Source organism: Halichoerus grypus, chromosome 1 (genome assembly GCF_964656455.1).
Source record: "Halichoerus grypus chromosome 1, mHalGry1.hap1.1, whole genome shotgun sequence".
Classification (NCBI taxonomy): domain Eukaryota; kingdom Metazoa; phylum Chordata; class Mammalia; order Carnivora; family Phocidae; genus Halichoerus; species Halichoerus grypus.
This window is the reverse complement of record NC_135712.1, coordinates 185,903,482-185,927,735: the sequence shown is the minus strand read 5'-3', so window position 1 is coordinate 185,927,735 and position 24,254 is coordinate 185,903,482. Positions and strand designations below refer to the sequence as shown.

Below are 24,254 nucleotides of genomic sequence, written 5' to 3'. Positions count from 1 at the left end.
CTCCCTCTACCCCTCCCCCCTGCTCGCACTCTCTCTCACTCTCTCTCTCTCTCATAAATAAATAAAATCTTAAAAAAAAAAGAAATGTGTAGCAGATGCTCAGTATTCTGCCCCCATTCCATCCATACTCACCTCAACTATGTGCAGGAGACCACTGAGAGCATTTACAGCTCAGCCCAGGTGGCAGCTTGGCCTGCACACAGAGCAAGCCAGAGTGCCAGAGAGTTCATGCCCCTGGAGGCATCCCTCAACCAATGACCAGCAGGGACCTACCTGGGGGTTAAACACCTTGGCTTCCTCTACTTCAGTGTCGGTAACTCAGGAGAGGTGCTTCTACCTGGGATCCCTGTGTTCCCCAGCAGGACTGAGCTCCAGTTGTCGTAGGTGCTAACAAGCTCGGTAACACACTCTAGCATCTGCCTTCCACTCCTCTCATTTCCTTATCCCCCTACTGGTGTTTCCCGGGATCACCATCCCAAATAAATGCCTTGTGCTTGAACCCTTCTCTTTAGGTTCCAGTTCCAGGAGAATCCAAACTAAGATGACATGGTAGAATCATTTTGGGTTTTTTGCAAGGTACACAAAACATAAAGAATATTTCAGTGGCCACTCATGGTAAGAGAAAAGCATCAGGGAAATCAGGCAGCCATCTTTGGTTTGCACTGAACTTTGGAAAAGTCTTCTGGTTGGCCTTGGATCCCTGCTCACTTCTCTGGCTTCATCTCTCCCTTCTCCCCTCTTTGCACTTTCTGTTCCGATTACCCTGACCTCCTTTCCACTTCTCTATGTCACCTCTGGACAATTACATACGTAAACAAGCTTCTAAAATTTGTTTTGCTTTCCAAAATTCTATTCATCCTTCAGTTGCCTTTAAAATACCACTCACTTCAGGAGCGCCTGTCTGGCTCAGTCAGTAGAGCATGCAACTCTTGATCTTGGGGTTGTGGGTTCAAGCCCCATGTTGGGTGTAGAGATTACTTAAAAATAAAATCTTTGGGCCGCCTGGGTGGCTCAGTCAGTTGAGCTTCTGACTCTTGGTTTCGGCTCAGGTCATGATCAAGGAGTCATAAGCTCGAGCCCTGCATTGGGCTCCGTGCTCAGCACAGAGTCTGCTTCTCTCTCTCTCCCTCTCCCTCTGACCCTCCCCCACTTGCTCACTCTCTAAATAAATAAATAAATAAAATCTTTAAAAAATATAAAATAAAACATCACTCCCTTCAAAAGCCTGCCCTGCCCTGCCCATGTTGGATTAGATACTCCTTCTCAATGTTTGCATGCCATCCTATCATGACATGTGACGTGTTATATTATTGCCGTTCACTTGTGTGACTCCCCAGGGAACCATAAACTCTGACTGCAAGAAATGTGTTTATCCTGAACACTAAATAAGCACCTAATACATACTTGTTAAATGAATAATAAGTAATATTAATGACTATAGAATATTCTTTCACATGAATTTTTTTAAAAAAATATTTATTTAAGTAATCTCTGCACCCAACGTGAGGCTCGAACTCATGACCAGGAGATCAAGAGTCGAATGCTCTTCCAACTGAGCCAGCCAGGTGCCCCTCCCACAAATTTTTCTATTTAATCCTCACAACTCTAGGGCGAGGGATACTACTGTTATCATCTGAATGATGCACAAAACCAAACTAAGACACAGAAAGCCCAAATGGCCTTAAATTTTACAGCTAATAAATGGCAGCAGGATTTGAACCCCAAACTTGCTGGATATCTTTAAATAATGAAGATAAGCTCATGATTCAGAGTAAACTTTTTTGGGCTAAAAACTGGAAAAAACAAAAGTCCTCAGAATTTCAAATTTTGAGAAAACCCTCACCAAACTGATAGCAATAGTTCTGGGAAGAAATGAGAGGGACACATCAGGAATGAAATTTTGAATCAAGCAGACTTTGACTTAGATACCCATTCTGCATCTAACTGACCCCATGACCACTTGGGCAAGCAACTCATCTTCTCGGAAGCTAGACGTCAACTGTGGCTTGATAAGAAGTCCCTCTGGGGCAACCAGGTGGGGAGCAGATCACTGTATTTAAGAGATAAGTGATCGGGATTAGTGATCATTATTTTAATGAAGATTTGCCACTTGCTCTCATAAGAAATGATTTTCTCAAAAGAAAAGATTTCTTTTCACATGAAGTCATTGTAAGTTTCACTGGACACAATGCATAAAATTCTGGGTAAAAATGGCTCCCTAAATGACAGTGTTCTACACAACATGTATCTAACTGCAGTGCCAGGAAATGACCCCATGCTCGAAGTCACAACGCACTCAGAGACAAAAGTCATTACATGCTCCGTTGAGCTGGGCTACTTTGACTCTATTTTCCTATCTTTCCCTCTCTTTCATTTGTTCTCCCTTCCCCCTTAATTTCAGCTGGGCCTTTCCCTGATGGTAAAACTTTGGCTAAGGTGGCACAAGGCTAGACTCCCAAAACCTCTTTGGAAAATCAAAGATTAAGATAGTGCCCCAAATTCGGGTCCTGTTGCTTCTCCATTCCCCAGTTAAAACTCTGTTCTGATTTAGTGGGTCAAGCAAATACGGAGTGCTTCGGAGGTAGGCCAGATATTATTAGGTAATCATTCTTTGCAATGCACGACAAAACGTAACAAAATACTGCAGTGGCCATTCACAGTTAGAGAATGTATGTAAGCTCTGACCCGGTGATGAATAGGGCCCCGTGCCTGCTTCTTCTCCCTCAGGCCAGGCATTCCCATCTAATAGGAGGCGTGATGTATCCAGGAAGAGCAACAAAGCAGTCCGTGCCCTGCCATATCCCTCCAGCTCTTATGGTTCCCTGCACACGGGCTCAGCTTTCATCTGCCAGGATCTGCACTTTTTTGCCTGATGGCCTGAGGTGCTGGAGAATTAATGATCCTCTTGCAGCTGCTGCTTCTTTTTGACTCTCAGTTATTTCGTGAACCTGTCTCTAAAGATGGTTGCAAACCTCTTTCTGGTCATAGATATTTTCATCATCCTCTTCCCTATGCCAACAAATTCCCTTCTGCTTCCAAATGTGTGCTTTAGGTCACCATGTAGCACTTCCATGTAAGAAGTGCTCTGATGGGCGCCTGGGTGGATCAGTTGGCTAAGCATCCGACTCTTGATTTTGGCTCAGGTTGTGATCTCAGGATCGTGGGATCGAGCCCAATGTGGAGTCCTATGTCAGACTCCCTGCTCAGAGCCGAATCTGCTTCCCCTCTGCCCCTCCCCCACATTCTCTCTCTCTCAAATAAATAAATACATCTTCAAAAAAATAAAAAAGTGATCTGGTAATTTCTGAACCATGAAATTTATAAATGGAAAATTTTATTTATTCAAAATTTGTTCTCCATAGCTGAAATTTGCATCCTGTTAGGCATTAGGGGCATGTATTGGGGTGGGGAGTTGTGGTTATTTAGCAAAGTATGACGCTAGATAGAATAACAGCCCCACCCCAAGGATGTCCACTTCCTAATCTCCAGAGACTCTGAATATGTTACCTTACATGGTACACGGGACTTTCTTTGCAAATGTGATTAAGAGTCTTGAGATGGGAGATTATCCTGGGTTATCTGGATGAGTCCAAGGTAATCACAAGGATCCTTAAACATGGAAGAGGGAAGAAGAGAGTCAGAAGGAGATGTGAAGCTGATATGAGGAATTCTTAATCTCAGGAAACAAACTGAGGGTTGCTGGAGTGGGGGGTGGGGTGGGAGGGATGGGGTGACTGGGTGATGGACACTGGGGAGGGTATGTGCTCTGGTAAGTGCTGTGAATTGTGCAAGACTGTTGAATCTCAGATCTATACCTCTGAAACAAATAATGCAATATATGTTAAGAAAGAAAAAAAAAAAGAAGGAGAATGTAGCAGGAGGGGAAGAATGAAGGGGGGGAAATCGGAGGGGTAGACGAACTATGAGAGACGATGGACTCTGAAAAACAAACTGAGGGTTCTAGAGGGGAGGGGGGTGGGAGGATGGGTTAGCCTGGTGATGGGTATTGAGGAGGGCACGTTCTGCATGGAGCACTGGGTGTTATGCACAAACAATGAATCATGGAACACTACATCTAAAACTAATGATGTAATGTATGGGGATTAACATAACAATAAAAAAATTTAAAAAAAAAAAAAGAAGGAGATGTGAAGGATAGTCAGAGAGAGGCACCTTTGCTGGCTTTTTAGATGGAGGAAGGGAATCACGAGCCAAGGAATGTGGGTGGCCTCTAGACGCTGGGAAAGACAAAGAAATGGATTTACCCTACAGACTCAGAAGAAAAGGCAGCCATGCCAACTCTTTGATTTTAGCCCAGTGAGACATGTCAGATTCCCAACTGCAGAACTGTAAGGTGAAATACTTCTGGTGTCTTAGGGCACTCCCAAGTTTGTGGTAATTTGTTACAGGTAATTATAGAAGAACGTATTAATTAGCATGCTTGACACGATTGAGCTACCCATAGTGGGGGTGACAATGTGCTAAAACTGAAATCAAGTGGCATCACTGCTTTTCTCAAAGTCTTCTAGCAGTTTTCATCTCACACAGAGGGAAAGCCACATTCGTACACTGGCCTTCAGGCCCCACATGACAGGTAAGCCCCCCGGGGTCTACCTGGCTCATATACTACCACTCTCGTGCTAACCCCCTCTGCTCCAGCCATACAAGCCCTTTTGTTCCTTAAACATAGCAAGCAGGTCCTGCCACAGGGCCTTTGCCCTTACAATACTCTGTCCAAACTGCACTTTCCCTAGATATCCGCATGTCCCATTTGCTCACTTTCTTGGGACTCTGATATAATGTCCCTGAATGAGAGAGGTCTTCCCAGGCCACCCTTACATAAAAATAGCAACATCTGCCACTCCTGCATGCACTTCCGAGCTCAGGAAGCGTCATATATTATTTATTTATTTCCTGCCTCCTCCCTCCTACCTCAAATACAAGCCTCACGAAATTGGGAACTTTCATCTGTTTGTTCCCGCTGTATCCGCAGAAGCAAGAACAGTGTCTGACCACAGTGGGCATGTGTTAAATATTTGTTGAGTGAATAACTGAATAAATGAATGAATAAGATGATTCTCTTTTTGCTAATTGAAGGAGATTGGTTAGATCCTACTGACCTATTCATCAAGACTATTATTTTGTGGCATCGTATGCATTTGAAAACTTGCAACTAAATAGATGTCATTTCATTAGTTCAGATTTTCTATTCAGTTCTACAGTTTGAGCAAAGTCACCAATGGCTTCTGCGTTCGATGATGCCTCACTGTTATCACATTAAAGAATGAATTGATTCTAAACTTTCTTTAACATATATTTGTATGCTGAGACTTAGGAATACTTAGCTTTTCGTTAAAGGTATTTTCTGAAACACAGCTCAATACCCTGAACATAATCTCTAGAAAAGAAGAGAATAATTTTCAGAACATAATCAACCAAGTTGTTAAATAAGTAGAGTTGGCATTTTATTATGCATTTCCGATCAGAATAGTTCCATAGTAAACTCCACTTTCTGCAATTAAATCAATAAATCAAAATAGAAAGGATTAAATTGATGGTAGTCCCATGGTGGGTCATAGGGAGTAATTGTGAAAAAATACTTAAAGCTATGTTAAAATGCTGGTACATGACTTCATCAAATGATGGAAATTGAGGGGCGCCTGGGTGGCTCAGTCGTTAAGCATCTGCCTTCGGCTCAGGTCATGATCCCAGGGTCCTGGGATGGAGCCCCATATCGGGCTCCCTGCTTGGTGAGCCTGCTTCTCTCTCTCCCTCTGCTGCTCCCCCTGCTTGTGCTCTCTCTCTCTCTCTCTCTGTCAAATAAATAAATAAAATCTTTAAAAAAAATGATGGAAATTGAGAGGCTACATCTTTTTACCCAAGGACAAGAGGATATTTGAAAAAACTGGTTGAACTTCTTTAATGGAGATTGTAAAATAATGGGCAAGTGCTGGGTAGAAGATATCTGGGAGTAGTGGGGACTGCAGTGGAAATGAAAGTTTGTTCCCACCTAAATGGGGGAAGCCCCCACTCAGCCCATATGGGAATGTGGACTGAGTTGTCAGATGTTCTTGTTTTTTTGTGAGGATCCTAAAATGAATATTTTTATGTGAAACCTGATATTCAAAACAACTTGTAGGCCAAGTGCAACTGAGAGTCTCTAGTTCATGATTCTAGGTTTAAGACAAAAATCTTCACCCAAACACAAAAAAAGTCAAAAATAGAACAAATTAAACTGAAAAAAAAATCTTTCTTAGAATTTTTTCTTTTTTAAGTAATCTCTACATTCAACGTGAGGCTCAAACTTACAACCCTGAGATCAAGAGTTGTATGCTCTACCAACTGAGCCAACTAGCTGCCCCTCTAGTAACCACATTTTTTAAAAGATTTTTAAAAGAAGTTAAAATTAATTTTAATATTATATTTTATTTAACTCAATGCATTCAAAGTATCATCATTTTAACATATAATCAACATTTTAAAATGTTAATATTTTATATTATCTTACATCTGTGAAATCTTCAAAATCTAGTGTTTTATATTTACAGCATATCTCAATTCAGACTAGCCATATTCAAGTGGGTAATAACCATAAGTGGATGGTGGTCGCCATGTTGGACAGCGCAGCTATAGAAGTTTGTTGCTCTTTTTGCAAATATTATTATTTATTTTTATTGGAAATATCAAATTTAATGATTCCTAACTAAGAAATTGGAAATTATCTCAGAGAGGTTTTTTTTTTCAGTTTTAAGATATCCATCATTTATTCTTAGAATATTAAGCATATTTACATGACTTTTTTGGGGCAATAATGACAGTTTGGCTTTTACTCAATGCTCAAAGTGACCAATTCTAAAACAAATGGTTAAGTTCATCAGTTGAGTTATTTTATGAAACCCATCCATGCAATAGTGAGAAAAAAATCACTTAATGTCTTGGTATTATGCATTCAATATTTGGGTAACTGATTTTTAAATTTTGGGGTTTGATTTTTTAGTATAAATGTAAAGCATACTCGTTCTTTGAAAATCAGACAATATAAAGTAAATAAAGTAACAAATTTTTAATCTCCTCATTCCTATCTCTGCTACTCTACCACCACTTCCCCTCTCAGTCTCCAAAAATAACCACTGTTAAATCTTTGGTACATATTCTTCCAGAATCTTCTATGCCTGTTTGCATGTGAATATAGAGAAAATTTTTTAGGGACTGTTTTGTTTTCACAGTTTTAGGACATCCTGTCTCCACTCCACAGTCTACCATAGATGACATTTTTACCTACACATCAGAACACATAGATTTGCCTTTTTTCTTTAATGGCTCCAATGTCTGTAGTAGGTCCATAGGGCCATTTATTCAATCTTCTATTGATGAACATGTAGGATGCCACTAGCTTTTGCTACTACAAATAAACCTACATTATTATGTGGGTATTTCAATAAAGTAGGTTCCCAGAGGTGGACTGCTGGTTCTGACATCACAATTTCAAACGCTGGTGAATATTGCCAAATCGCCCTCCAGAGACCTTACACTGATTTATACTCATATTAACTGCATCTGAGAGGACATTTTGATTAAAATGTAGTCTTTCCAATGTGGCAGGGCCCAGAGCACTAGACAACTTCTAAGACCAATCCTGAGAAGTTACAAAGGAGAGTAAAAGCAAACCAAATGATTATTTCAAAGCTATGTGATAGGAGATACCAGCCTGGGGCAGCAGCCTACATGAAAAGCAAATGAAAAAAGGGGATCATGTACTTGAGTCTGTCGCCTCTTTAGAGACACTTTGTTCCAGCCTGACTTCTGGATAAGCAGACTTCTCTGTGGAAACACTCTGTCTCTAGGCGCCCTGTGTACACTTCCTCATGACATAATTCTTGCTAACCCTTCAGTAAAGTGACACCTTCTTTCAAAAAGACAGAAGGTCCAATAAGGAGATTTGCTTGAGCAAGGAGGAAAAGTCTCCACTTCATCTTCCCCTACGTGCAAAGGCCTCCCAAACCCTGGTAAATCTGGGGTGGCCAGAATTCGTGGAAACTCTTCAAAAAATGGTCAGCTTGCTACACTCATCATTTTCAAAAGGATTCAGTTTAAAAATGACTTCAGGTCACCAAGGTATATTGTCTTGCCCTGTTCTATGTGTTTATCCCTCCCAAACTTGGAATAAGACCCAGAATCCCCGCTTACCAAGTTTTCAGAGGGCTTCCAAGTTGCTAGGTGAAGTAAGCATGCAGCCAGATAGAGGTAAGATGCAAAAACAGTTTAATAATTGGCCAAAAGCCAATAGAACGCAAGCCAATACATTTAAGTTACAATTTGGGGTGGAAATCAGCTTTAGGGCCACTGATGGAAAGGACCTGGCTGACTGAATGGAGGGTTGACCTAAAAAAATCTCTGGGGGCAGCAAATAGGTGACCCACAGGCTGAATACAACCTGCAGATCACATGGTTAAATGCACGAGGATTCTTAGAAATTTGAAGTTCAGGATCGTTTGATCGGCCCAGCCCCCTACAATTTGCCACACTTCCCACCCCTTCCTGCTGCATCCCACAGCTTCTCACAGTCGCCTGCCTGGTGCCTACGGGCATTCAGGTTGGCTATCTCCGACTTAGTGCTTTCAGTCCACTGCTACCTCAAGAGGACTCGACTGTTGTTATGATTCCCTAAATAGGATTATGCAATCTCAGGCATGTTCAATAAAAGGAGAATGTTGGGAACAGTAAAGATGGTGTTTCCGACCAGATTTTGCCCTGCTCCGTCTTTTCGGCTTTTCAGAGGATCATTTGCAAATGTCCAGGGAGTGACCGTATGGATGTGACTCCAAGCCATACCTGGGGCAGGACGGTTGAAAAGAAGATGTTATCAGGGACTCTTGCATTGGTTCCTTTCTCTCTAGCTTCCAGCAACCCCTACTCCATTAAACCACCGCAGTCTCACGCCTGAACCACTGCCACAGCCTGACTGCCTAGGCTCGTGTGTCCTGCTCTCTCCTCACCCAGCCCCAGACTCTGCTCATGTCAGCATTGTACCTCCCAGCTCTTTCCTGAATCTACACCCTCTTATCTCAGTCTGCTCCAATGCGCCATCATTTCCAGCCTGGACCAATTGCCTGCCCAGTGGCTTCTTGACAACCATACTCTGTCCTCTCCAATGCATTTCCCAGCCTGCACACAGCAATCTCTTCAAACATAAGCATAGGGGCGCCTGGGTGGCTCAGATGGTTAAGCGTCTGCCTTTTGCTCAGGTCATGATCTCCAGGTCTTGGGATGGAGCCCAATGTTGGGCTCCCAGCTCAGCGGGGAGTCTGCTTCTCCCTCTCCCTCTGCCCCTTCCCCCCGCTTGTACTCTCTCTCTCTCTCTCTCAAATGAATAAATAAAATCCTTAAAAAATAAATAAAACACAAGCATAATGTTGCCTTCCCTTGTCACCGATGCCCCCACCACACTGGTCTCCTCTCTGCCCTCAAACACCGCCTGGTCCCCGCCCATCTGAGAACCTTTGCTCTGGGAGTTTTCCACCTTTGGCATACTTTTCCTCCCAGGATTCACCCTAGTTTGCCTCCTTCTCAACGTGAAATGTCTCACCTCAATGTCACCTCTTTGAGATGTCTTCTTGATCGCCGTGGCAGAAACTCGCACTTCCCCTTGCTTTCTACGGCCTTTTCCTAGATTTTCACAGCCTTCTTTTTCAGTGCTGGCAATGCTTCATCTATTTGGTAACATGTTTGGTGTCTAGCTCCTCCACTGGGATGTAATTCCTGGGCAGAGATTCTAGTTGTTTTGTTCAAGGCTGACTCCCCTTTGCACAGAACACATACATACCGCCTAGCTCCTTAAAAGCCCTTATATAAGTCAGAGACATAAAGGCAGAATGGTGATTTCCAGAGGCTGGGGGCAGGGTGGGGGAAGGCGGGGAGGCAGGAACGGGGAGTTATTGTTTCATGGGTTCGGAGTTTCTGTGTTGCAAGATGAAAAGTTTCCGGAGACGGTGGCGATTTTGCACAGCACTGTGAATATGCGTAACGCCCCTGAGCTGTACCCTTAAAACCAGTTAAGATGGTGAATTTTATATTATGTATATTTTCCCACAATTAAATTTTTGTTCAAATGCTTTTTTAAAAACGCTTAACACCTCTCCATTGCTCTGTAGATCAAGACCAAAATTCTTACTTTGTTCTGTAGGATCGGCAGGTTTGGCCATATGTTTGCTGCAGCCGCTCTACCTCATATATTTTCAAAGACATCAGGCTTCTTCCTCCTCAGGTGCCTGCTGATTCATCTACCTGGGACGGTCAGATCTTCACACGACTCTGTTTCCTTGTTCAGTTCTAAGGCTCAGTGACTCATTAGCTGCCTGCCTTCCCCGACTCCTCATCTCATGTGGAGGCTCACACCCCTACCCCCCCTTTTCTATCGTCCTCATAGCACTTACTACCAGCTGAAGTTAGTTGATTTGGTTTCTCATCTGTTGCTGGCCTCACCCGCGGCACTGTCAGTTATATTAGTTCAGAGACTCTGGGTGTGTTGTTTCCCAGTATCCCAGGCATCTAGAATAGCACCGGCGCCCGTCGGCATTCAAGTAATTGTCAGATAGCGGAATGAATAAAGCGTTCTTGGGAGGCAGTGGTTACTATTCTATTTTACAGATGAGAAAATGGAGGTCCAGGGAGGTTTTGTCACCTGCTCAAGGACCCACATCCTGTAAGGGACAGAGCTAGAATAAAAAAAAATAATAAAATAAATTTAAAAAAAAAACAGATTTGGCTCAAATTGGTTGTCTGTGCCCTAGCTCTTCTTCTCTATTCCACTTGCTAGCTCCGTCATCTGCTCCAGGACGCCTTGGAGAAACTGTGCCATTTGTCACAGAAGCCAAAGCAGCAAATGGTTCTGCCTGTTACGCGTGCGTGCACACACGCACACACATGTACGCTCATGGACATGTACAAACACCAGACACATACTTACAAGATAAAAATCAGCTCTCTTTTCCTAATGTAGAATAATCTCATTCATCCAGATATTTAACAAAATACAACAGAATTAAGACAACTATTCCAGCGATCAGTTGAAACAAAAAGGCTCATGGTTAAAGAAAATGCTCATTCATTTATTTGTTCATTCAAGTCCCTGTTATTTATTGTGCTCTGGGAATGCCAACAGCTGAGGAAAAACAGACCATGTAGAACCACAAGCCCTTTGGGCTAAAGCACATCACGTATGCTGCATTTCATTGTTTCTCAAAGGACCACCTGCACCCAGTCTCCAATGGTTTGGGTATTAGTAACCCTAGTTTACAGATGAGAAAACAAGCACAGATAGGGTAAACGAATTGACAGGGGGGCTAGAACAAGAACCCTCTTAATCCCTCAATGTAATAAACTTAATTCTTGACCACTTTTAAGCTCTTTGTCACAGTGCTGGAACATACAAGACCCTCACTACTCCAGGTGTGGTCTGTGGACCAGCATCATCAGCATCACCTGGGAGTTTATTAGAAATGCAAATTCTTGGATCCAACGCCAGACCTACTATGTCAAAATCAGCATTTTAATAAAATCCTCAGGTAGTCATGTGCACATGAAAGTTTGAGAAGTATGCTTCAGATCACTGATGAGTACAAACACAAAAAGCAAGGTAATCCTAGTATCTTTCTCCCACAATTTTCTAGAATTTTCTTTCTTAGTATGCAGTTACTTCTGTCTGAAAACCTCAAAACGCCATTGAGCGTGATGGGAATAAATCCTAGTGTCTGCTGCCACCTTGTGGTGAGAAGTATTTGCAGGCAGAATTTGCTCTTCGGGAAATGGGGAAATGTTCGAAGGGAAGGACGGACCAGGCACTCAACTTTTTCAGCCATGAGAGACCGCTATAAAATTCTGTGATATAATAAAATAGCCTTGGGCTGTACTATAAGATGGCCAAATAACAACTGGGCTTTTTAATATGTGTCCCCTGGGGCCGAGAGAGTATTTATCAGCTCTAGCTGAGAGATGTAAAAAAAAGCTGGGATCATTGGTATTCCTCCGGGTCTTTCCTCTTTGGTATTCAAACATGCACATCTGAATGTGATAATCAATTGGTGTGTGATTATTTTATTACCAACCCAAAAGGTAGTGATTAGAAAATCAGGTTACCTTTTCTGCATTGGCCTTGCCCAGGAATCTAGAACACGTGTTCCACGAATTGAACTGGAATTTCCCACCATTCTGTCAAATGCATCATTCCCAACCTCTGTGAAGTTGGTAAACAGGGCCAGTCCCACAAATGATGTCTCTCACACCTTCAAGGGAATAAGAAAGCGATTCCAAAAATTTCCTACGTACTTTCCCCAAAACAGCCCAGAAGTTAAAAGTGCCTCTGGCCCTCAATGATTTGTTTTTGTAGTTTGGGAGCTCAAGAGCTGAAGAAATCCAAAGCAGCTACTACAGGTGGACTTGATAGCGATGGACCAGCCTCAGCTGTATCTTCCAGAGTCTTCTAAGGGTGCCTGTGGAAGAGTTGGTCAGTACCGAAGACTCCAGCAACCCAGAAAGAAAAATGGCCCGTTCAAAAGGAAGGGGATTGAAAGGTAGGCCGATGGGATTCGTTTTCTTTTCTGTTGAGTGAGATTCTTTGGATTTTGCATTACACAATATTCATTGTGATGATTAGAAAAGGGAGCATCTCTTTTTCAGCATTGCCTTTAGAAATGAACACTCTGGATTGGGGGGCGGGGGAGGCACCGCATTTCTACATAGGTCAGGAAGCCTACTGCCACAACGGACGCCTGATTTTATGAGTGTAATCGTAATGGGGAAAACCTTTCCTTTCCACCTGAATTTGAGTTTTAATGTGGCATGTGAGGCAAAAATAAGCACAGTCTCAGAATTTTAGATATCACGTGTCCCGTGCAAGTACTATGATTTTGAAAATTCAATAGTATATTCTTTGAGATGAGTCCATTATCAATGCTTTCTGTTCTCTTGCCCAGCAATATGCACTGAAATATGTACTAATTGTATTTCACGCTGTGCATGCTCTTTAATGTAATGTTAAAACTGTCTTATACCTGGTATTTCCTGTCAAAGGAAAAACCGTAAAGACAGGCAATGAAATACTCCAAACATGGGGCGCCTGGGTGGCTCAGATGGTTAAGCGTCTGCCTTCGGCTCAGGTCATGATCCCAGGGTCCTGGGATTGAGCCCCATGTCTGGCTCCTGGCTCGGTGGGGAACCTGCTTCTCCCTCTCCCTCTGTCTCTCCCCTGCTCATGCTCTCTCTCTCTCTCTGTATCTCTCTGTCTCAAATGAATAAATAAAATCTTTTAAAAAAAAAAAAAAGAAATACTCCAAACATAATACATTTTAATTTGGAAAATCAACAAGATGATTTATTTTCCAATTTCTTTTGGCTTCTTTCTTACCAGGTTCATGAGCAATAGCTCAGACATGTAAAAATGAGGTATTTTGATGAGGCCTGAATCCTCCAACACCAAACTTCTGAACTTCCACGGACAAAATGAAATATTGCAGAGATTTCCACTTTCAATAATAAAAAGAGTTTAAAGGGGGAAGCAACTCTACAAAGTACATCCATTACCAATCAAGATATTTGAAAACTTAAGAAGGGAAGGGTTCTTTTCAAAACAGAAATTGCAACAGTTCTATTCCAAGGCCCTGGAGCAAAATCACCTTAGTTATGTTTTAATAGATTGGGAATGAGGGTGGAGGGGATGCAGTGGGAGATGCATTCTAGAGATTCAGAATACTTAGAGCTGGGCTTTTAACCTGAGGGATTACGTGGATGGCCTTTGGGGTTCTTGAGCCTCCTGAAGTTGTATTTTCATTGTTTTGGGGGTGTGTGTGTGTATGTGTGTGTGTGTGTGTATTTATGGTAGTAGAAATTGATGGCTTTATTAAATGATTCTCACAGGGCTCTAGTGAAGATTAATCCTAGCCCATAAATGGTCTTTGGGCAAATTAGAAAATGGCACTCCTGGGGCGCTTGGGTGGCTCAGTCGTTAAGCATCTGCCTTCGGCTCAGGTCATGATCCCAGGGTCCTGGGATCGAGCCCCGCATCGGGCTCCCTGCTCAGCAGGAAGCCTGCTTCTCCCTCTCCCTCTCCCCCTCCCCCTGCTTGTGTTCCCTCTCTTGCTGTCTCTCTCTCTCTGTCAAATAAATAAAATCTTTAAAAAAAAATTTAAAAAAAAAGAAAATGGCACTCCATCCTCAAGACACTTTACTGCCATCTGCCAGAAAGTTATAGTTACTTAGAGCCTATGATGACTAAATGGAATAGCACCCCTAGCGTTTCTGTGTGTGTGTGTAACTGGTGGACAGCCTGTGTTCAGTCCCGAAAGGGATAGCTGGCTAGCCCACAGGCTCCCCCCTCCTTCTTTCGACCTCCTGCTTGAGTTCCCTCCTTGCCTTTTACTTTTTTCCTTCACTCATCTGATCCACATATTAATAAAAGCTATTATTTATTAGGTTCTAAGCCCATGAATTATTTCTTTTTTATGCCCACATTTCTGAAAACAGTATACCCATTTTCAAATGAGAAAACCTAAGCTTAAAGAGGTTAAATAACATGCCCAAGATCACACAGCTAGGAAGTGTGGTGCTGGGTTGAACAAGACCATTGAAGTCCAGTGCCTGGGCTCTTCTGAACGACTTCCCATGTATAATTATAGAAAAGTTGAATGATTTAGCTCCAGTTTAGAACAGTATTTTCTTGAAGGATGGTCTATGTGCTATTGGCAGTACTTGAGATATTTTAGGTACTATATGAAGAATATTTTTTAATAGTTATGAGTTTATTTTAATCTGTCTTAGAAATATATGTTACATTTACTGCAAACATAATATAACATAACATAATAGAAAACCTGGGATTTCATCCAGAGAAAAGAAGATCTATGTTCCTACAAATACCTGTACACAAATGTTTATGTGTGTGTTCATATTAGCCCCAAACTGGAAACAATCCAAATGTCTTTCAATGAGTAAAGTAAAAAATGCCCTCACAAAGTCCTAGCATAGAGGGGCGTCCCAACATTAGGCAGATAATTACATCTGAGGAAGAGTATTAGCTAAATAATGGTATCATGGTATAGATGATGTTTCTTCTAGAATGGTGAGTAACACAGACACTGGGATCAGATCACCTGTACTAAGTTATTTAATCTTTCAAGGCTTTAATCTCTTCATTTGTAAAACAGAGATGACAGGACGAGGGGTAAATTACATAAAACACAAGGAAGAACTTAGAAGAGTGCTTAGTGCATAGAACGCTATTAAGAAACATTATCTGTATTTTTTTTTTTAGATGTTTGTTTAGAGCGTGTGAGTGGGGGGAGGGGCAGAGGGAGAGGGAGAGAGAGAATCTCAAGCAGACTCCTGCTGAGTGTGGAGCCTGACACGGGGCTCCATCCAATGACCCTGAGATCATGACCTGAGCCAAAATCAAGAGTCAGATGCTCAACCAACTGAGCCACCCAGACGCCCTCATTATCTGTTTGTATTACTAAAATAGGCCCAAATGATGAAGATGGTGTATGACTATTTGGAATCTTAGAAATAAGAGTTTAGAGTTATTCTCTCTAAATGAGTGTTTTATGTACATGCATCATTTATGGGGCCTTGGAGACTACAGACCTTATTAACTACCCTAGCCGTCGCTCATCTCTCATCACTGTAGACCGGAAGCTACCAAACCCAGTAAAAACTACATCCAACCATCATTGAAAGGAGGTTACCAATTTGTCAATATGTGTTCTAACAGTCAGAGACCTGGATTAAAATCTGCATTCTATGCTCTCTGTGTTTCAGTTTAGTCATTAGTGAAGTGAAGATGATAGTGTAACCTACCTCTTACGGAGCTATGAGGATAAAATGAAGTAGGGGTCAGAACGCGCATAACTACTGATTTGGTTCTTGGTGTTCATTTTTATTTTTTTGGAATTGGATCATTTGTTCGCAATTCAAGTTTGGATTTTGATGATTTAAATTTCTTGTTTTTGACTTTTCAATTTCCTTAACACAAATTCTTTTTTATATTGTTTAGGTGGCATAGAGCTGTGTCCACCAACTTGGTAAAACAAAACGTATTGGTCCCCAAAGATGAATCATCTGCTGACAGTGACACGGAATTTCATGAAAGCCAGCAAAACCAAAAAAAAACTATGATGAAGAAAGTGAAGACTGTTTTGGGAAGGATGCTGTCCTACAAATGGAGAAGCAAGTCGGCAAGTGTCAGCAGAGGGGCCTCCACTAACCATAAGGAAACCTTCCTTTCCAACCCACAGAGCCTTCTTCCTAGAATTGTCAAGGAGCTTCCAGCCCCCAGGTTATTTACCAAACCAAGAATGAGAAAGCTGTCACAGAATGGTAATCAAAGGCAATTTACGGTTAAGTGTCAAGGCCAAGAGGAATAGTGAAGTTAAGATGACTTTCCTTGCTACCCCAAACTGTGGCTTCTCCTGGGAGCTTGTCTGAAATGCAGAATCTCAGGCCCCGCCTGGGTCTACAGAGTCAGAATCTGCATTGTAGAAAGAGCCCCGGGTGACTTGCCTGTACATACATTTTGGAAAGCTCTGAATTACATTGTCTTTGAGGTCCCTCCCAGTGCAATTGGTGGCCTAACTGTTCTAAAGTCACTTTTTATTTAAATATGCATATACAGGCATATATATATATATATATATACACATTAAAAAATTAAAATAAGGTGGGCTTTTTCTTTTATTTTGTTTCTGGAAAAAGTAGTAATACAGCCCTTCAAATAGCTATTTCCAACAGTGGAGAGTGTAGGGAGAATTCTATGAATAAAATTTATGATTGGCAAGTCAGAACAGACATTTTATTTTATTGTATCTACTTCCTATGTACCTTGTGGAAGAATCAGCATTTGAAATGTTAACTTGAAGTCTTTTTTGCAATGTAGTAATGCTGTTGTAGGGCGGGGCAGGGAGGGTCCTATGAGTTATGACTAACAATACCACTAATATTCACATTCTTCTCTGTAGCTTTTCTAAGTTAATAAACTTGATTTTTTTAGAGCAGTTTTAGGTTTACTAGAAAAATTGAATGGAAGATACAGAGATTAACTTTCCATATACCCTCTCTCCTTACCCCACCCACCCCTATTAACATCTTGCCCTAATATGACAAACCCATCATGTTATGTCCTATATCCACCATTACAGTGTCATACAGGACAAATTCACTGCCCTAAATATCCTGTGTAGCTTCTTAATGTCCTTTATAGAAGAGCATCCAGAAACCTATATGGCCCTTCCAGTACATGTAGGGAATCCACACACAATCCCACATTTCGCACAAAGATAAGGCTGCGTACCTGATGAGTACTTTTTCCTCATCTGTGTGCATTGGCTTATTTTCATCTTAGTTGGAATAACCAATCTCTATACCAAGATTTCTTCGGAAAATCTGTCTTTCAGGACACAGCTCTAACATTATTACGCTCTCAAACGTGGCCCAATGATAGTGGCTCTTCCCCGTTGACCCTCGCAACATTTTTTTTTTTTTTTAAAGATTTTATTTATTTATTTGAGACAGAGAGAATGAGAGAGAGAGAGCACATGAGAGGGGGGAGGGTCAGAGGGAGAAGCAGGCTCCCTGCCGAGCAGGGAGCCCAACGCGGGACTCGATCCAGGGACTCCAGGATCATGACCTGAGCCGAAGGCAGTCGCTTAACCAACTGAGCCACCCAGGCGCCCGACCCTCGCAACATTTTTAACAAATATTTGCTAAATACTTATTATGTGCTTGCCAAACTATTAGGGATAGAGTAGCAGATAGAGCAGACATGGTCCCTGCCCTCACAAAGTCCTAGCATAGAGGGGCGTCCCAACATTAGGCAGATAATTACATCTGACATGAAGTATCAGCACAGGGCCTTGTGGAAACCCATCACAGGTGCTCTAACTTTAGGGGAAGGGGCTCCAGAGAGGCCTCCCTGAGGAAGGGACAACTCAGTTGAGATTTGAAGGACAACTGGAGTCAGACAAGGAAAGAGTGGGAAGAGTTTTCCAGGAGGAAGGGAGAGCATATTCACATCGCAATATAAAGAGAACACAGGGTATAGTAAGGAAATGAAAGTAATTCAGCCAGGGAAAGGCTGGTGAATAAGGTGGTCAGGATGTTGTAAGTCACATTAACAATTTTTAACTTTCTCCTAAGAATTTTTAATTTTTTGCTAAGAAAGCATCACATACTTTCAAGCTGGGGATTTATATAATCTGATTTGCATTTTTGAAAGATAGCTCAGGCTGCAGAGCAGAGACTGGTTGGGAGGAGGGCCATTGCAGATGCAGGAAGAACAATAAGAAGCTCCTACATTTCAGGCAAGGAAGGATAGTGTCTTAGTTAGTTGCGGCAGTCGGGATGGGGAGGTAAAGGGAGAAGCATTCATAGGTAGAAGTTGTAAGATTTGGGGAAGAGCTGGATAGTAGAGGGCAGGGAGAGGGAAGAGTCCCTGGGTTGAGCACCTGCTCTGAGGACAGAGCCCCCATTCACTGATTAGGAGCCACCACTTCTAGCAAAGTCCTTATCAATGGACCCCAAGCAAGACAAGATAGTTGTATGTGTGAGCACAGCAGGAAGGCACTGAAACAAGAGTCAATGCTCCTGTCAATCCTTTTGACAATATGAAATAAAAGCCTCATTTCCTGCCCACTTATTTTTAATGAAAAGGAGAATAACCTCAAATTTAATGCCTTTTGCAGGCAATAACATGGTTTTGTTTTTACCATATTAATTTTAATGCTTATTTATGACACTGGTTTTTGATTTATGCTGATGTCTTAAAGTTACATTTATAAAAGCATTTATAGTGTTAAGACTTGAACTGATAGAAAGAAAAATATTAAGGAGGCCGGGGTTCACATGGCCCCTGGAAAATGAGAAAAACGACGAATGTGGTAATGTGATGGCAGAGCCTTGAGCCACATGGCTGGAGAATGAGTCACTTTAAACATTTCTTCAATCAATAACAAGTACTCAAGGGATCATCTTACACAACAGAAGGTTACTTTTTCTAATTCCACAATAGTTAAAGGAAAAAGTAACAAAGGGCAAAACTGAAGTCTCAAAGAGATGTAACCACCTTCGCCAGAACAGGTTGGTGACCACTGAGGTCATGACCACAAGAAAAGGCAAATGTGTGCAGGAACAAGTATAAGATTAGAAAAAGCAAACCCATTTTTTATCTTTAACCCCAAGGAAAAAAGCTACTGAGGTAGCATGGGATGTGGTCTTTTCTGAATACTGTCTAATAAGAAAGTTTATCGTTGTGGGGTACCTGGGTGGCTCCGTCCATTAAGCGTCTGCCTTTGGCTCAGGTCATGATCCCAGGGTCCTGGGATCCAGCCCTGCTCAGCAGGGAACCTGCTTCTCCCTGTCCCTCTGCCCCTCCCCCCATGCTCTCTCTCTATCTCCCTCAAATAAATAAATAAAATCTTAAAAAAAAAAAAAAAGAAAAGAAAAAGCTTATCATTGAGATCCTTACAGGTTCTCTCCCCCCTCCCTTCTCTCTAAGCGACTATACAACTTGATGTTGTAGAAGCAGAGACAGAGGCGATAACCCAAGGAAATACACTGCTCCGGGCCAGGAGAACCACCAAGCGGTTATCTGTGACGTCCCTTCCTTCAGGACTGCAAAAGGTACAACGCTAAAACAAACTCGCCTCTAAAGACTTATATACAAGTTGATGTTTAGGGGTATAGTAAAGGCCAAGTTCTCATAATAAAGCCTTCATGTCTGCTGCTTGCATCCTTCTGTCCAAGACTTGAGGACACAGCAAGCGGGCTTTCCGGGTCTGATTCCTCTACTTCTGAGCTCAGATGGTTCTACTTTTACTATCGTCAGGGCAACAGTGGAGTTCTGAGCTTTATACTGACTCTTCAACTATTCAACTATCAAGTTACAACTATATTAGCATCAGGTCAATCACGCATGCTGCTTGGAGAGAAATTCTAGACCAGCACTGCCTAGTAGAACTTTGAGGATGCAAGTATACACTATCCAATATAGTAGCCATTAAACACATGTGACTTTTTTTTTTTTAAAGATTTATTTATTTTTTTATTTGAGAGAGAGCACAAGTGGGAGGGGCAGAGGGAGAGGGAAAGAGAATCTCAAGCAGACTCTGTGCTGTGCACAAAGCCCCACGCAGGGCTCGATCTCATGACCCTAAGATCACGACATGAGCCAAAACCGAGAGTCAGATACTTAACTGACTGCGGCACCCAGGCACCCCAAATGTGACTTTTGAACCTGAAATGTGGCCAGTGCAATTAAAAAGTTGGATTTTTACTTCATTGTAATTGAAATTAAAAGATAGTCACATGTAAAGACAGTGTGGCAGTAGAAAATCCAAGAGCGTCCAAACCAAAGCCTGTCCTTATCTGTGCATATGTAAACTTCAGCCTAAATTGTCCAAACTATTTTTTTAAATCACCTGAACTTTTTCTATTTTTGAATACAACAAACGGCTCTGAAGCTGACTTTGTTCCAATTTTAAGTACTTTGGAAATATCAACTCAGATAAAAATTATAACAGTCCTATAAGGTAGGTAGCAATAAGGGTATCTGGCTGGCTCAGTCGGAAGAGCATGGGACTTTTGACCTTGGGTTTATAAATTTGAGCCCCACATTGGGGGGTAGAGATTATGTAAAAATAAAATCTTTTTAAAAAAAGAAAAAAAAGGTAGGTAGCAATACTATCTTATTTTAGGGATGGTACTGAGAGGTTACCTTATTTTAGGGATGGTACTGAGAGGTTAAATACTTTGCTTAGATAAGTGGGAGAGATAGGTTTCAGACCCAGGAAGATCTGGCTCTAGAGTCCTTACTCTTAATTACTTTGCTAAATACTAATTGTACTGTCCAAAATGGTAGCCACTAGGTATATGTGACTATTTAATTAAAATTAAAGTTCACTTCCTCAGTTGCACTAACTGCATTTTAAGTTGCTAGATAATGACATGTGGCTTGTGGCTGTTGTATTAGCAAGTAAGGAAAATTTCTGTTTTTGCAGAAAGTTCTATTGAACAGAGCTGCTCTAGAGTATCATTGTCAGAAGGCACCAGTATTAGTTTTGAATTTTGCCTTTTGTGTGCCAGGTTCACATTTGCTGCATTCCTATTATGTCCAGGGCGATTTCTAGGTTTGGGGGCTCTAAGGGTGATCCAATAGACATAGTTCTGTTCTGTGAAATTTACGATCTAGTAAGGGGGATAGATATTAAACCGCAGCTCTGCAGAGCACTGAGGTAAGGATAACCTTTTGAATAAGTGGCACTGGGACAAGTAGATGTTCATATGGGAAAAAAGAAATTTGATCCCTATCTCACACCATATACAAAAATTCATTCCTATTGGGTTATAGATAAAGTGCGGAAAAGGTAAAACCTTAAAGCTTGTGGAGGATGATAGAAATGACTTCAGTATAGAGAAATACTTCTTAGGACACAAATATCACTGACCATAAAAGGAAAAAATGGATACATCTGGTTACAGTAGGATTGCTGTTCAGCAAAAGACTTTAAACGTTGTCAACTGGCTGCAAAAGGTCTTATTTAGGGGCGCCTGGGTGGCTCAGTCAGTTAAGCAACTGCCTTCGGCTCAGGTTATGATCTCAGGGTCCTGGGATCGAGTCCTGCATTGGGCTCCTTGCTGGGCGGGGAGCCTGCTTCTTCCTCTGCCTGCCGCTCCCCCTGCTTGTGCTCACTCTCTCTGGCAAGTAAATAAATAAAATCTTAAAAAAAAAAAGGGGGGGGCGGGGTTTGTTTAGCTCTTGGAATGATCTCAGTTTGTCACATTTAAAAATGAGAATATTTGAAACAGATCTGGATTTTAAGCCTTCTTTTGAAAAATAGGATTTGGAAACATTAGGCCCACAATTCCGTGCAGAGGCTGCCCCTTGGCAGGAGGCACATTCTCTCCAGTTTACCACCAGCCACAACGGGTCCTGTTTTACACAACCTTCCTGGACCATCCAGGCATTTGACTCTACAATAGTGGTATTCAACAAGCACAGAAATAACTTAGGAATTACCACATGTGCTAAGTGTTCAGTAGGAAAAAGTACTGGGTTTTATGGGAAAGAAAAACGAGGAGTCCAACTATATATAGATAGATGGATTGGGGAGGGTCCTGCAAGTGACAGGTGAGCCTGGGCAAGTTGGCAGGGCAGAGTGGTGGGTCAGCAGACTCGTTTGTAAACTCAGACACAGGGTAGGTCGTAGATGTGGTCCCACATCCCACGTTGTGCCGGTTTCACAATAGTCTCAATGCGAGTTACTAAGCACAAGGGGAAGGAAGAGTAAACCCAGTAAGACTAAAAAGGACCTATTAGCCAGGAGCCATGACTTAGGAATGATTTCCAATAGCAACACTATTAAGACAGGTGCTTAGAAGAAGCAAGCCAGGGAAGCAAGGAAAAGTTATCAGGCTTGGGGTGAAAAGAACCCAGAGCCTTCTTTTTATGTTTGGAGACATGTCTGCCATGAAAATAAGGAAACCTGCAGAAAAGAGACCAAATTAACAACTAGATCCAGTGATAATGAGCTTTCTGGGGCACTGGTCCTCAGCAGCCCCACACTCTCACTGTGCTCAGTGACTGCAATTTCTTCTTTATCCCCTTGTGAGTGACCTGCTTTTTTCCTGACACTGTATAACATTCTTTCAGAACCAGACGATCTCATTTCTCTGCACCCTATAGATCTCTTCAAAGAGAGCTCTGGGCACAAAGGAGATACATGGGGCGTGGAGAATAATATGACTATGCTCTCCAACCCAGCGTTGTTATGTGGCAAATGTTCAGTTTATAAGAGAATGTCCCAAGGGTGAGAATTCTTATTTAAGCACTGTCACAGAAATATTGTTGGTACTTCTTAATCTGATGTGTTTTTGCATTTTTATGATAGGTTCCGTATTCATCAAAAAAGAGATCACACTTTCCAGCACTTAAAAAAAAGAAGCGTGGCATGGAAAACATCCTCCGAAAATCAGATTTGACAGTAGGAAAACTTCAAATGCAGGTAGTGGACAAAGGCTTTTACTTTGTGTTTCAGAAGCATTGCAGAGGGCCGAGTTTAACTGAATGCACAGCCCTGCTAGACAGCATGGTTGTGGGAGGAAATTAATGATTAGATTAGCACGAAGAAATAATGTTAGTAGGGGGCATCCTGAGAGTGACTAAAGGATTGCTAAGGGCATCTAGGATGATGCTGTGTGCCTCATAAATATTAAGTGAATTCAATTAAAATGAAGGCATGCACAAAGGCTTCTTTTGGGAAGAAATGAGATTGTCTTTACCACTGGGTGGTAAATGCATGTTTTCTTGCTCTGTTTGCCATGACTTGAATTAGAATAATACTTTGGGATTTGCAAAACGTCCACCAATTCCTGAAGTTGTCTCTCGGGAAAAAACCACCATCCCTTTGGTTTTGACAAGGGTCGGGCCTGGTTAGTACTTGGATGGGAGACAAGGCTTTCCAAAATATGGCTACATTTCTTTGCATCTGTCTGTCATAGGTGGATGACCTCATAGAAACAGTGACAGATAAATCCATGAAGTTATTGGCCCAAAGACATGCTGAGCTTCAACAGTGTGAATTTCTAGGGGACGAAATTCTTCAGTCTTCGAAGCAGTTCCAGAGGATATCCAAGAGAACCATGAGGAAGTATAAATTGAAAAATGTATGTTTCCCATGTACCTGTTGCTGCTTCTGATTTAGTTCCTGACTGCCTAAGAGTTATTTTTATAGGAATTCTTATCTTTTGGTTCATAAACCTGAATACATCTCTCTAGTGAATTAATCAGTTGGGGAGATGGATATTTCTTAGAATATTCTGTCCAACAGTCCTTAAAAAAAATCCTTTTTTGAAAAAATGATTTTTAATTCTGACTCAATGTTAGCAAATTTTTGCTTCATAATTCTTACTAATATTGGAAAACAGAAACATTTATCAGGGCATAGCAATTCTGCAGAGAAATTTCTCCCAGGATTTGCCAGATGAAATTAGAGGAATCATTTAAAGGTATTATGACACTTTTAATATGACTACTACTGAGTTAAATTTAAACTTCCATATTTAAAGATAAGAATTCTCATTAAAATTACAAAAACGTAACATTGTTTAAGGTATGATTCATGTAAAGTGTCATGTTTCCGAACTAAAATAAATGGATAAGGATGGAACCTAACAAGTATTGAACATTAAATTCACTACTTAAGAAAATTACAAGT

The 24,254-nt window shown here is 41.6% G+C and overlaps 1 protein-coding gene across 1 annotated transcript; it reads left to right on the top strand.

The window, feature by feature from the left end:
* The first annotated feature begins 12,444 nt into the window (after positions 1–12,444).
* Positions 12,445–23,736, top strand: C1H3orf49 (chromosome 1 C3orf49 homolog). Its single transcript, XM_036066489.2, has 5 exons — positions 12,445–12,569; positions 16,043–16,365; positions 19,538–19,662; positions 22,929–23,042; positions 23,539–23,736. The coding sequence occupies exons 1-5, from the start codon at positions 12,445–12,447 to the stop codon at positions 23,734–23,736; spliced, it is 885 nt and encodes a 294-aa protein (XP_035922382.1).
* Positions 23,737–24,254: the final 518 nt, after the last annotated feature.

Excerpts from the sequence above, each read along its gene's own strand:
- C1H3orf49 (XM_036066489.2), top strand. The coding sequence starts at position 12,445 with ATGGACCAGCCTCAGCTGTATCTTCCAGAGTCTTCTAAGGGTGCCTGT. Across the intron at positions 16,366-19,537 it reads GAGAAAGCTGTCACAGAATG|CGACTATACAACTTGATGTT; the intron begins GTAATCAAAGGC and ends CTTCTCTCTAAG. Across the intron at positions 23,043-23,538 it reads TAGGAAAACTTCAAATGCAG|GTGGATGACCTCATAGAAAC; the intron begins GTAGTGGACAAA and ends TGTCTGTCATAG.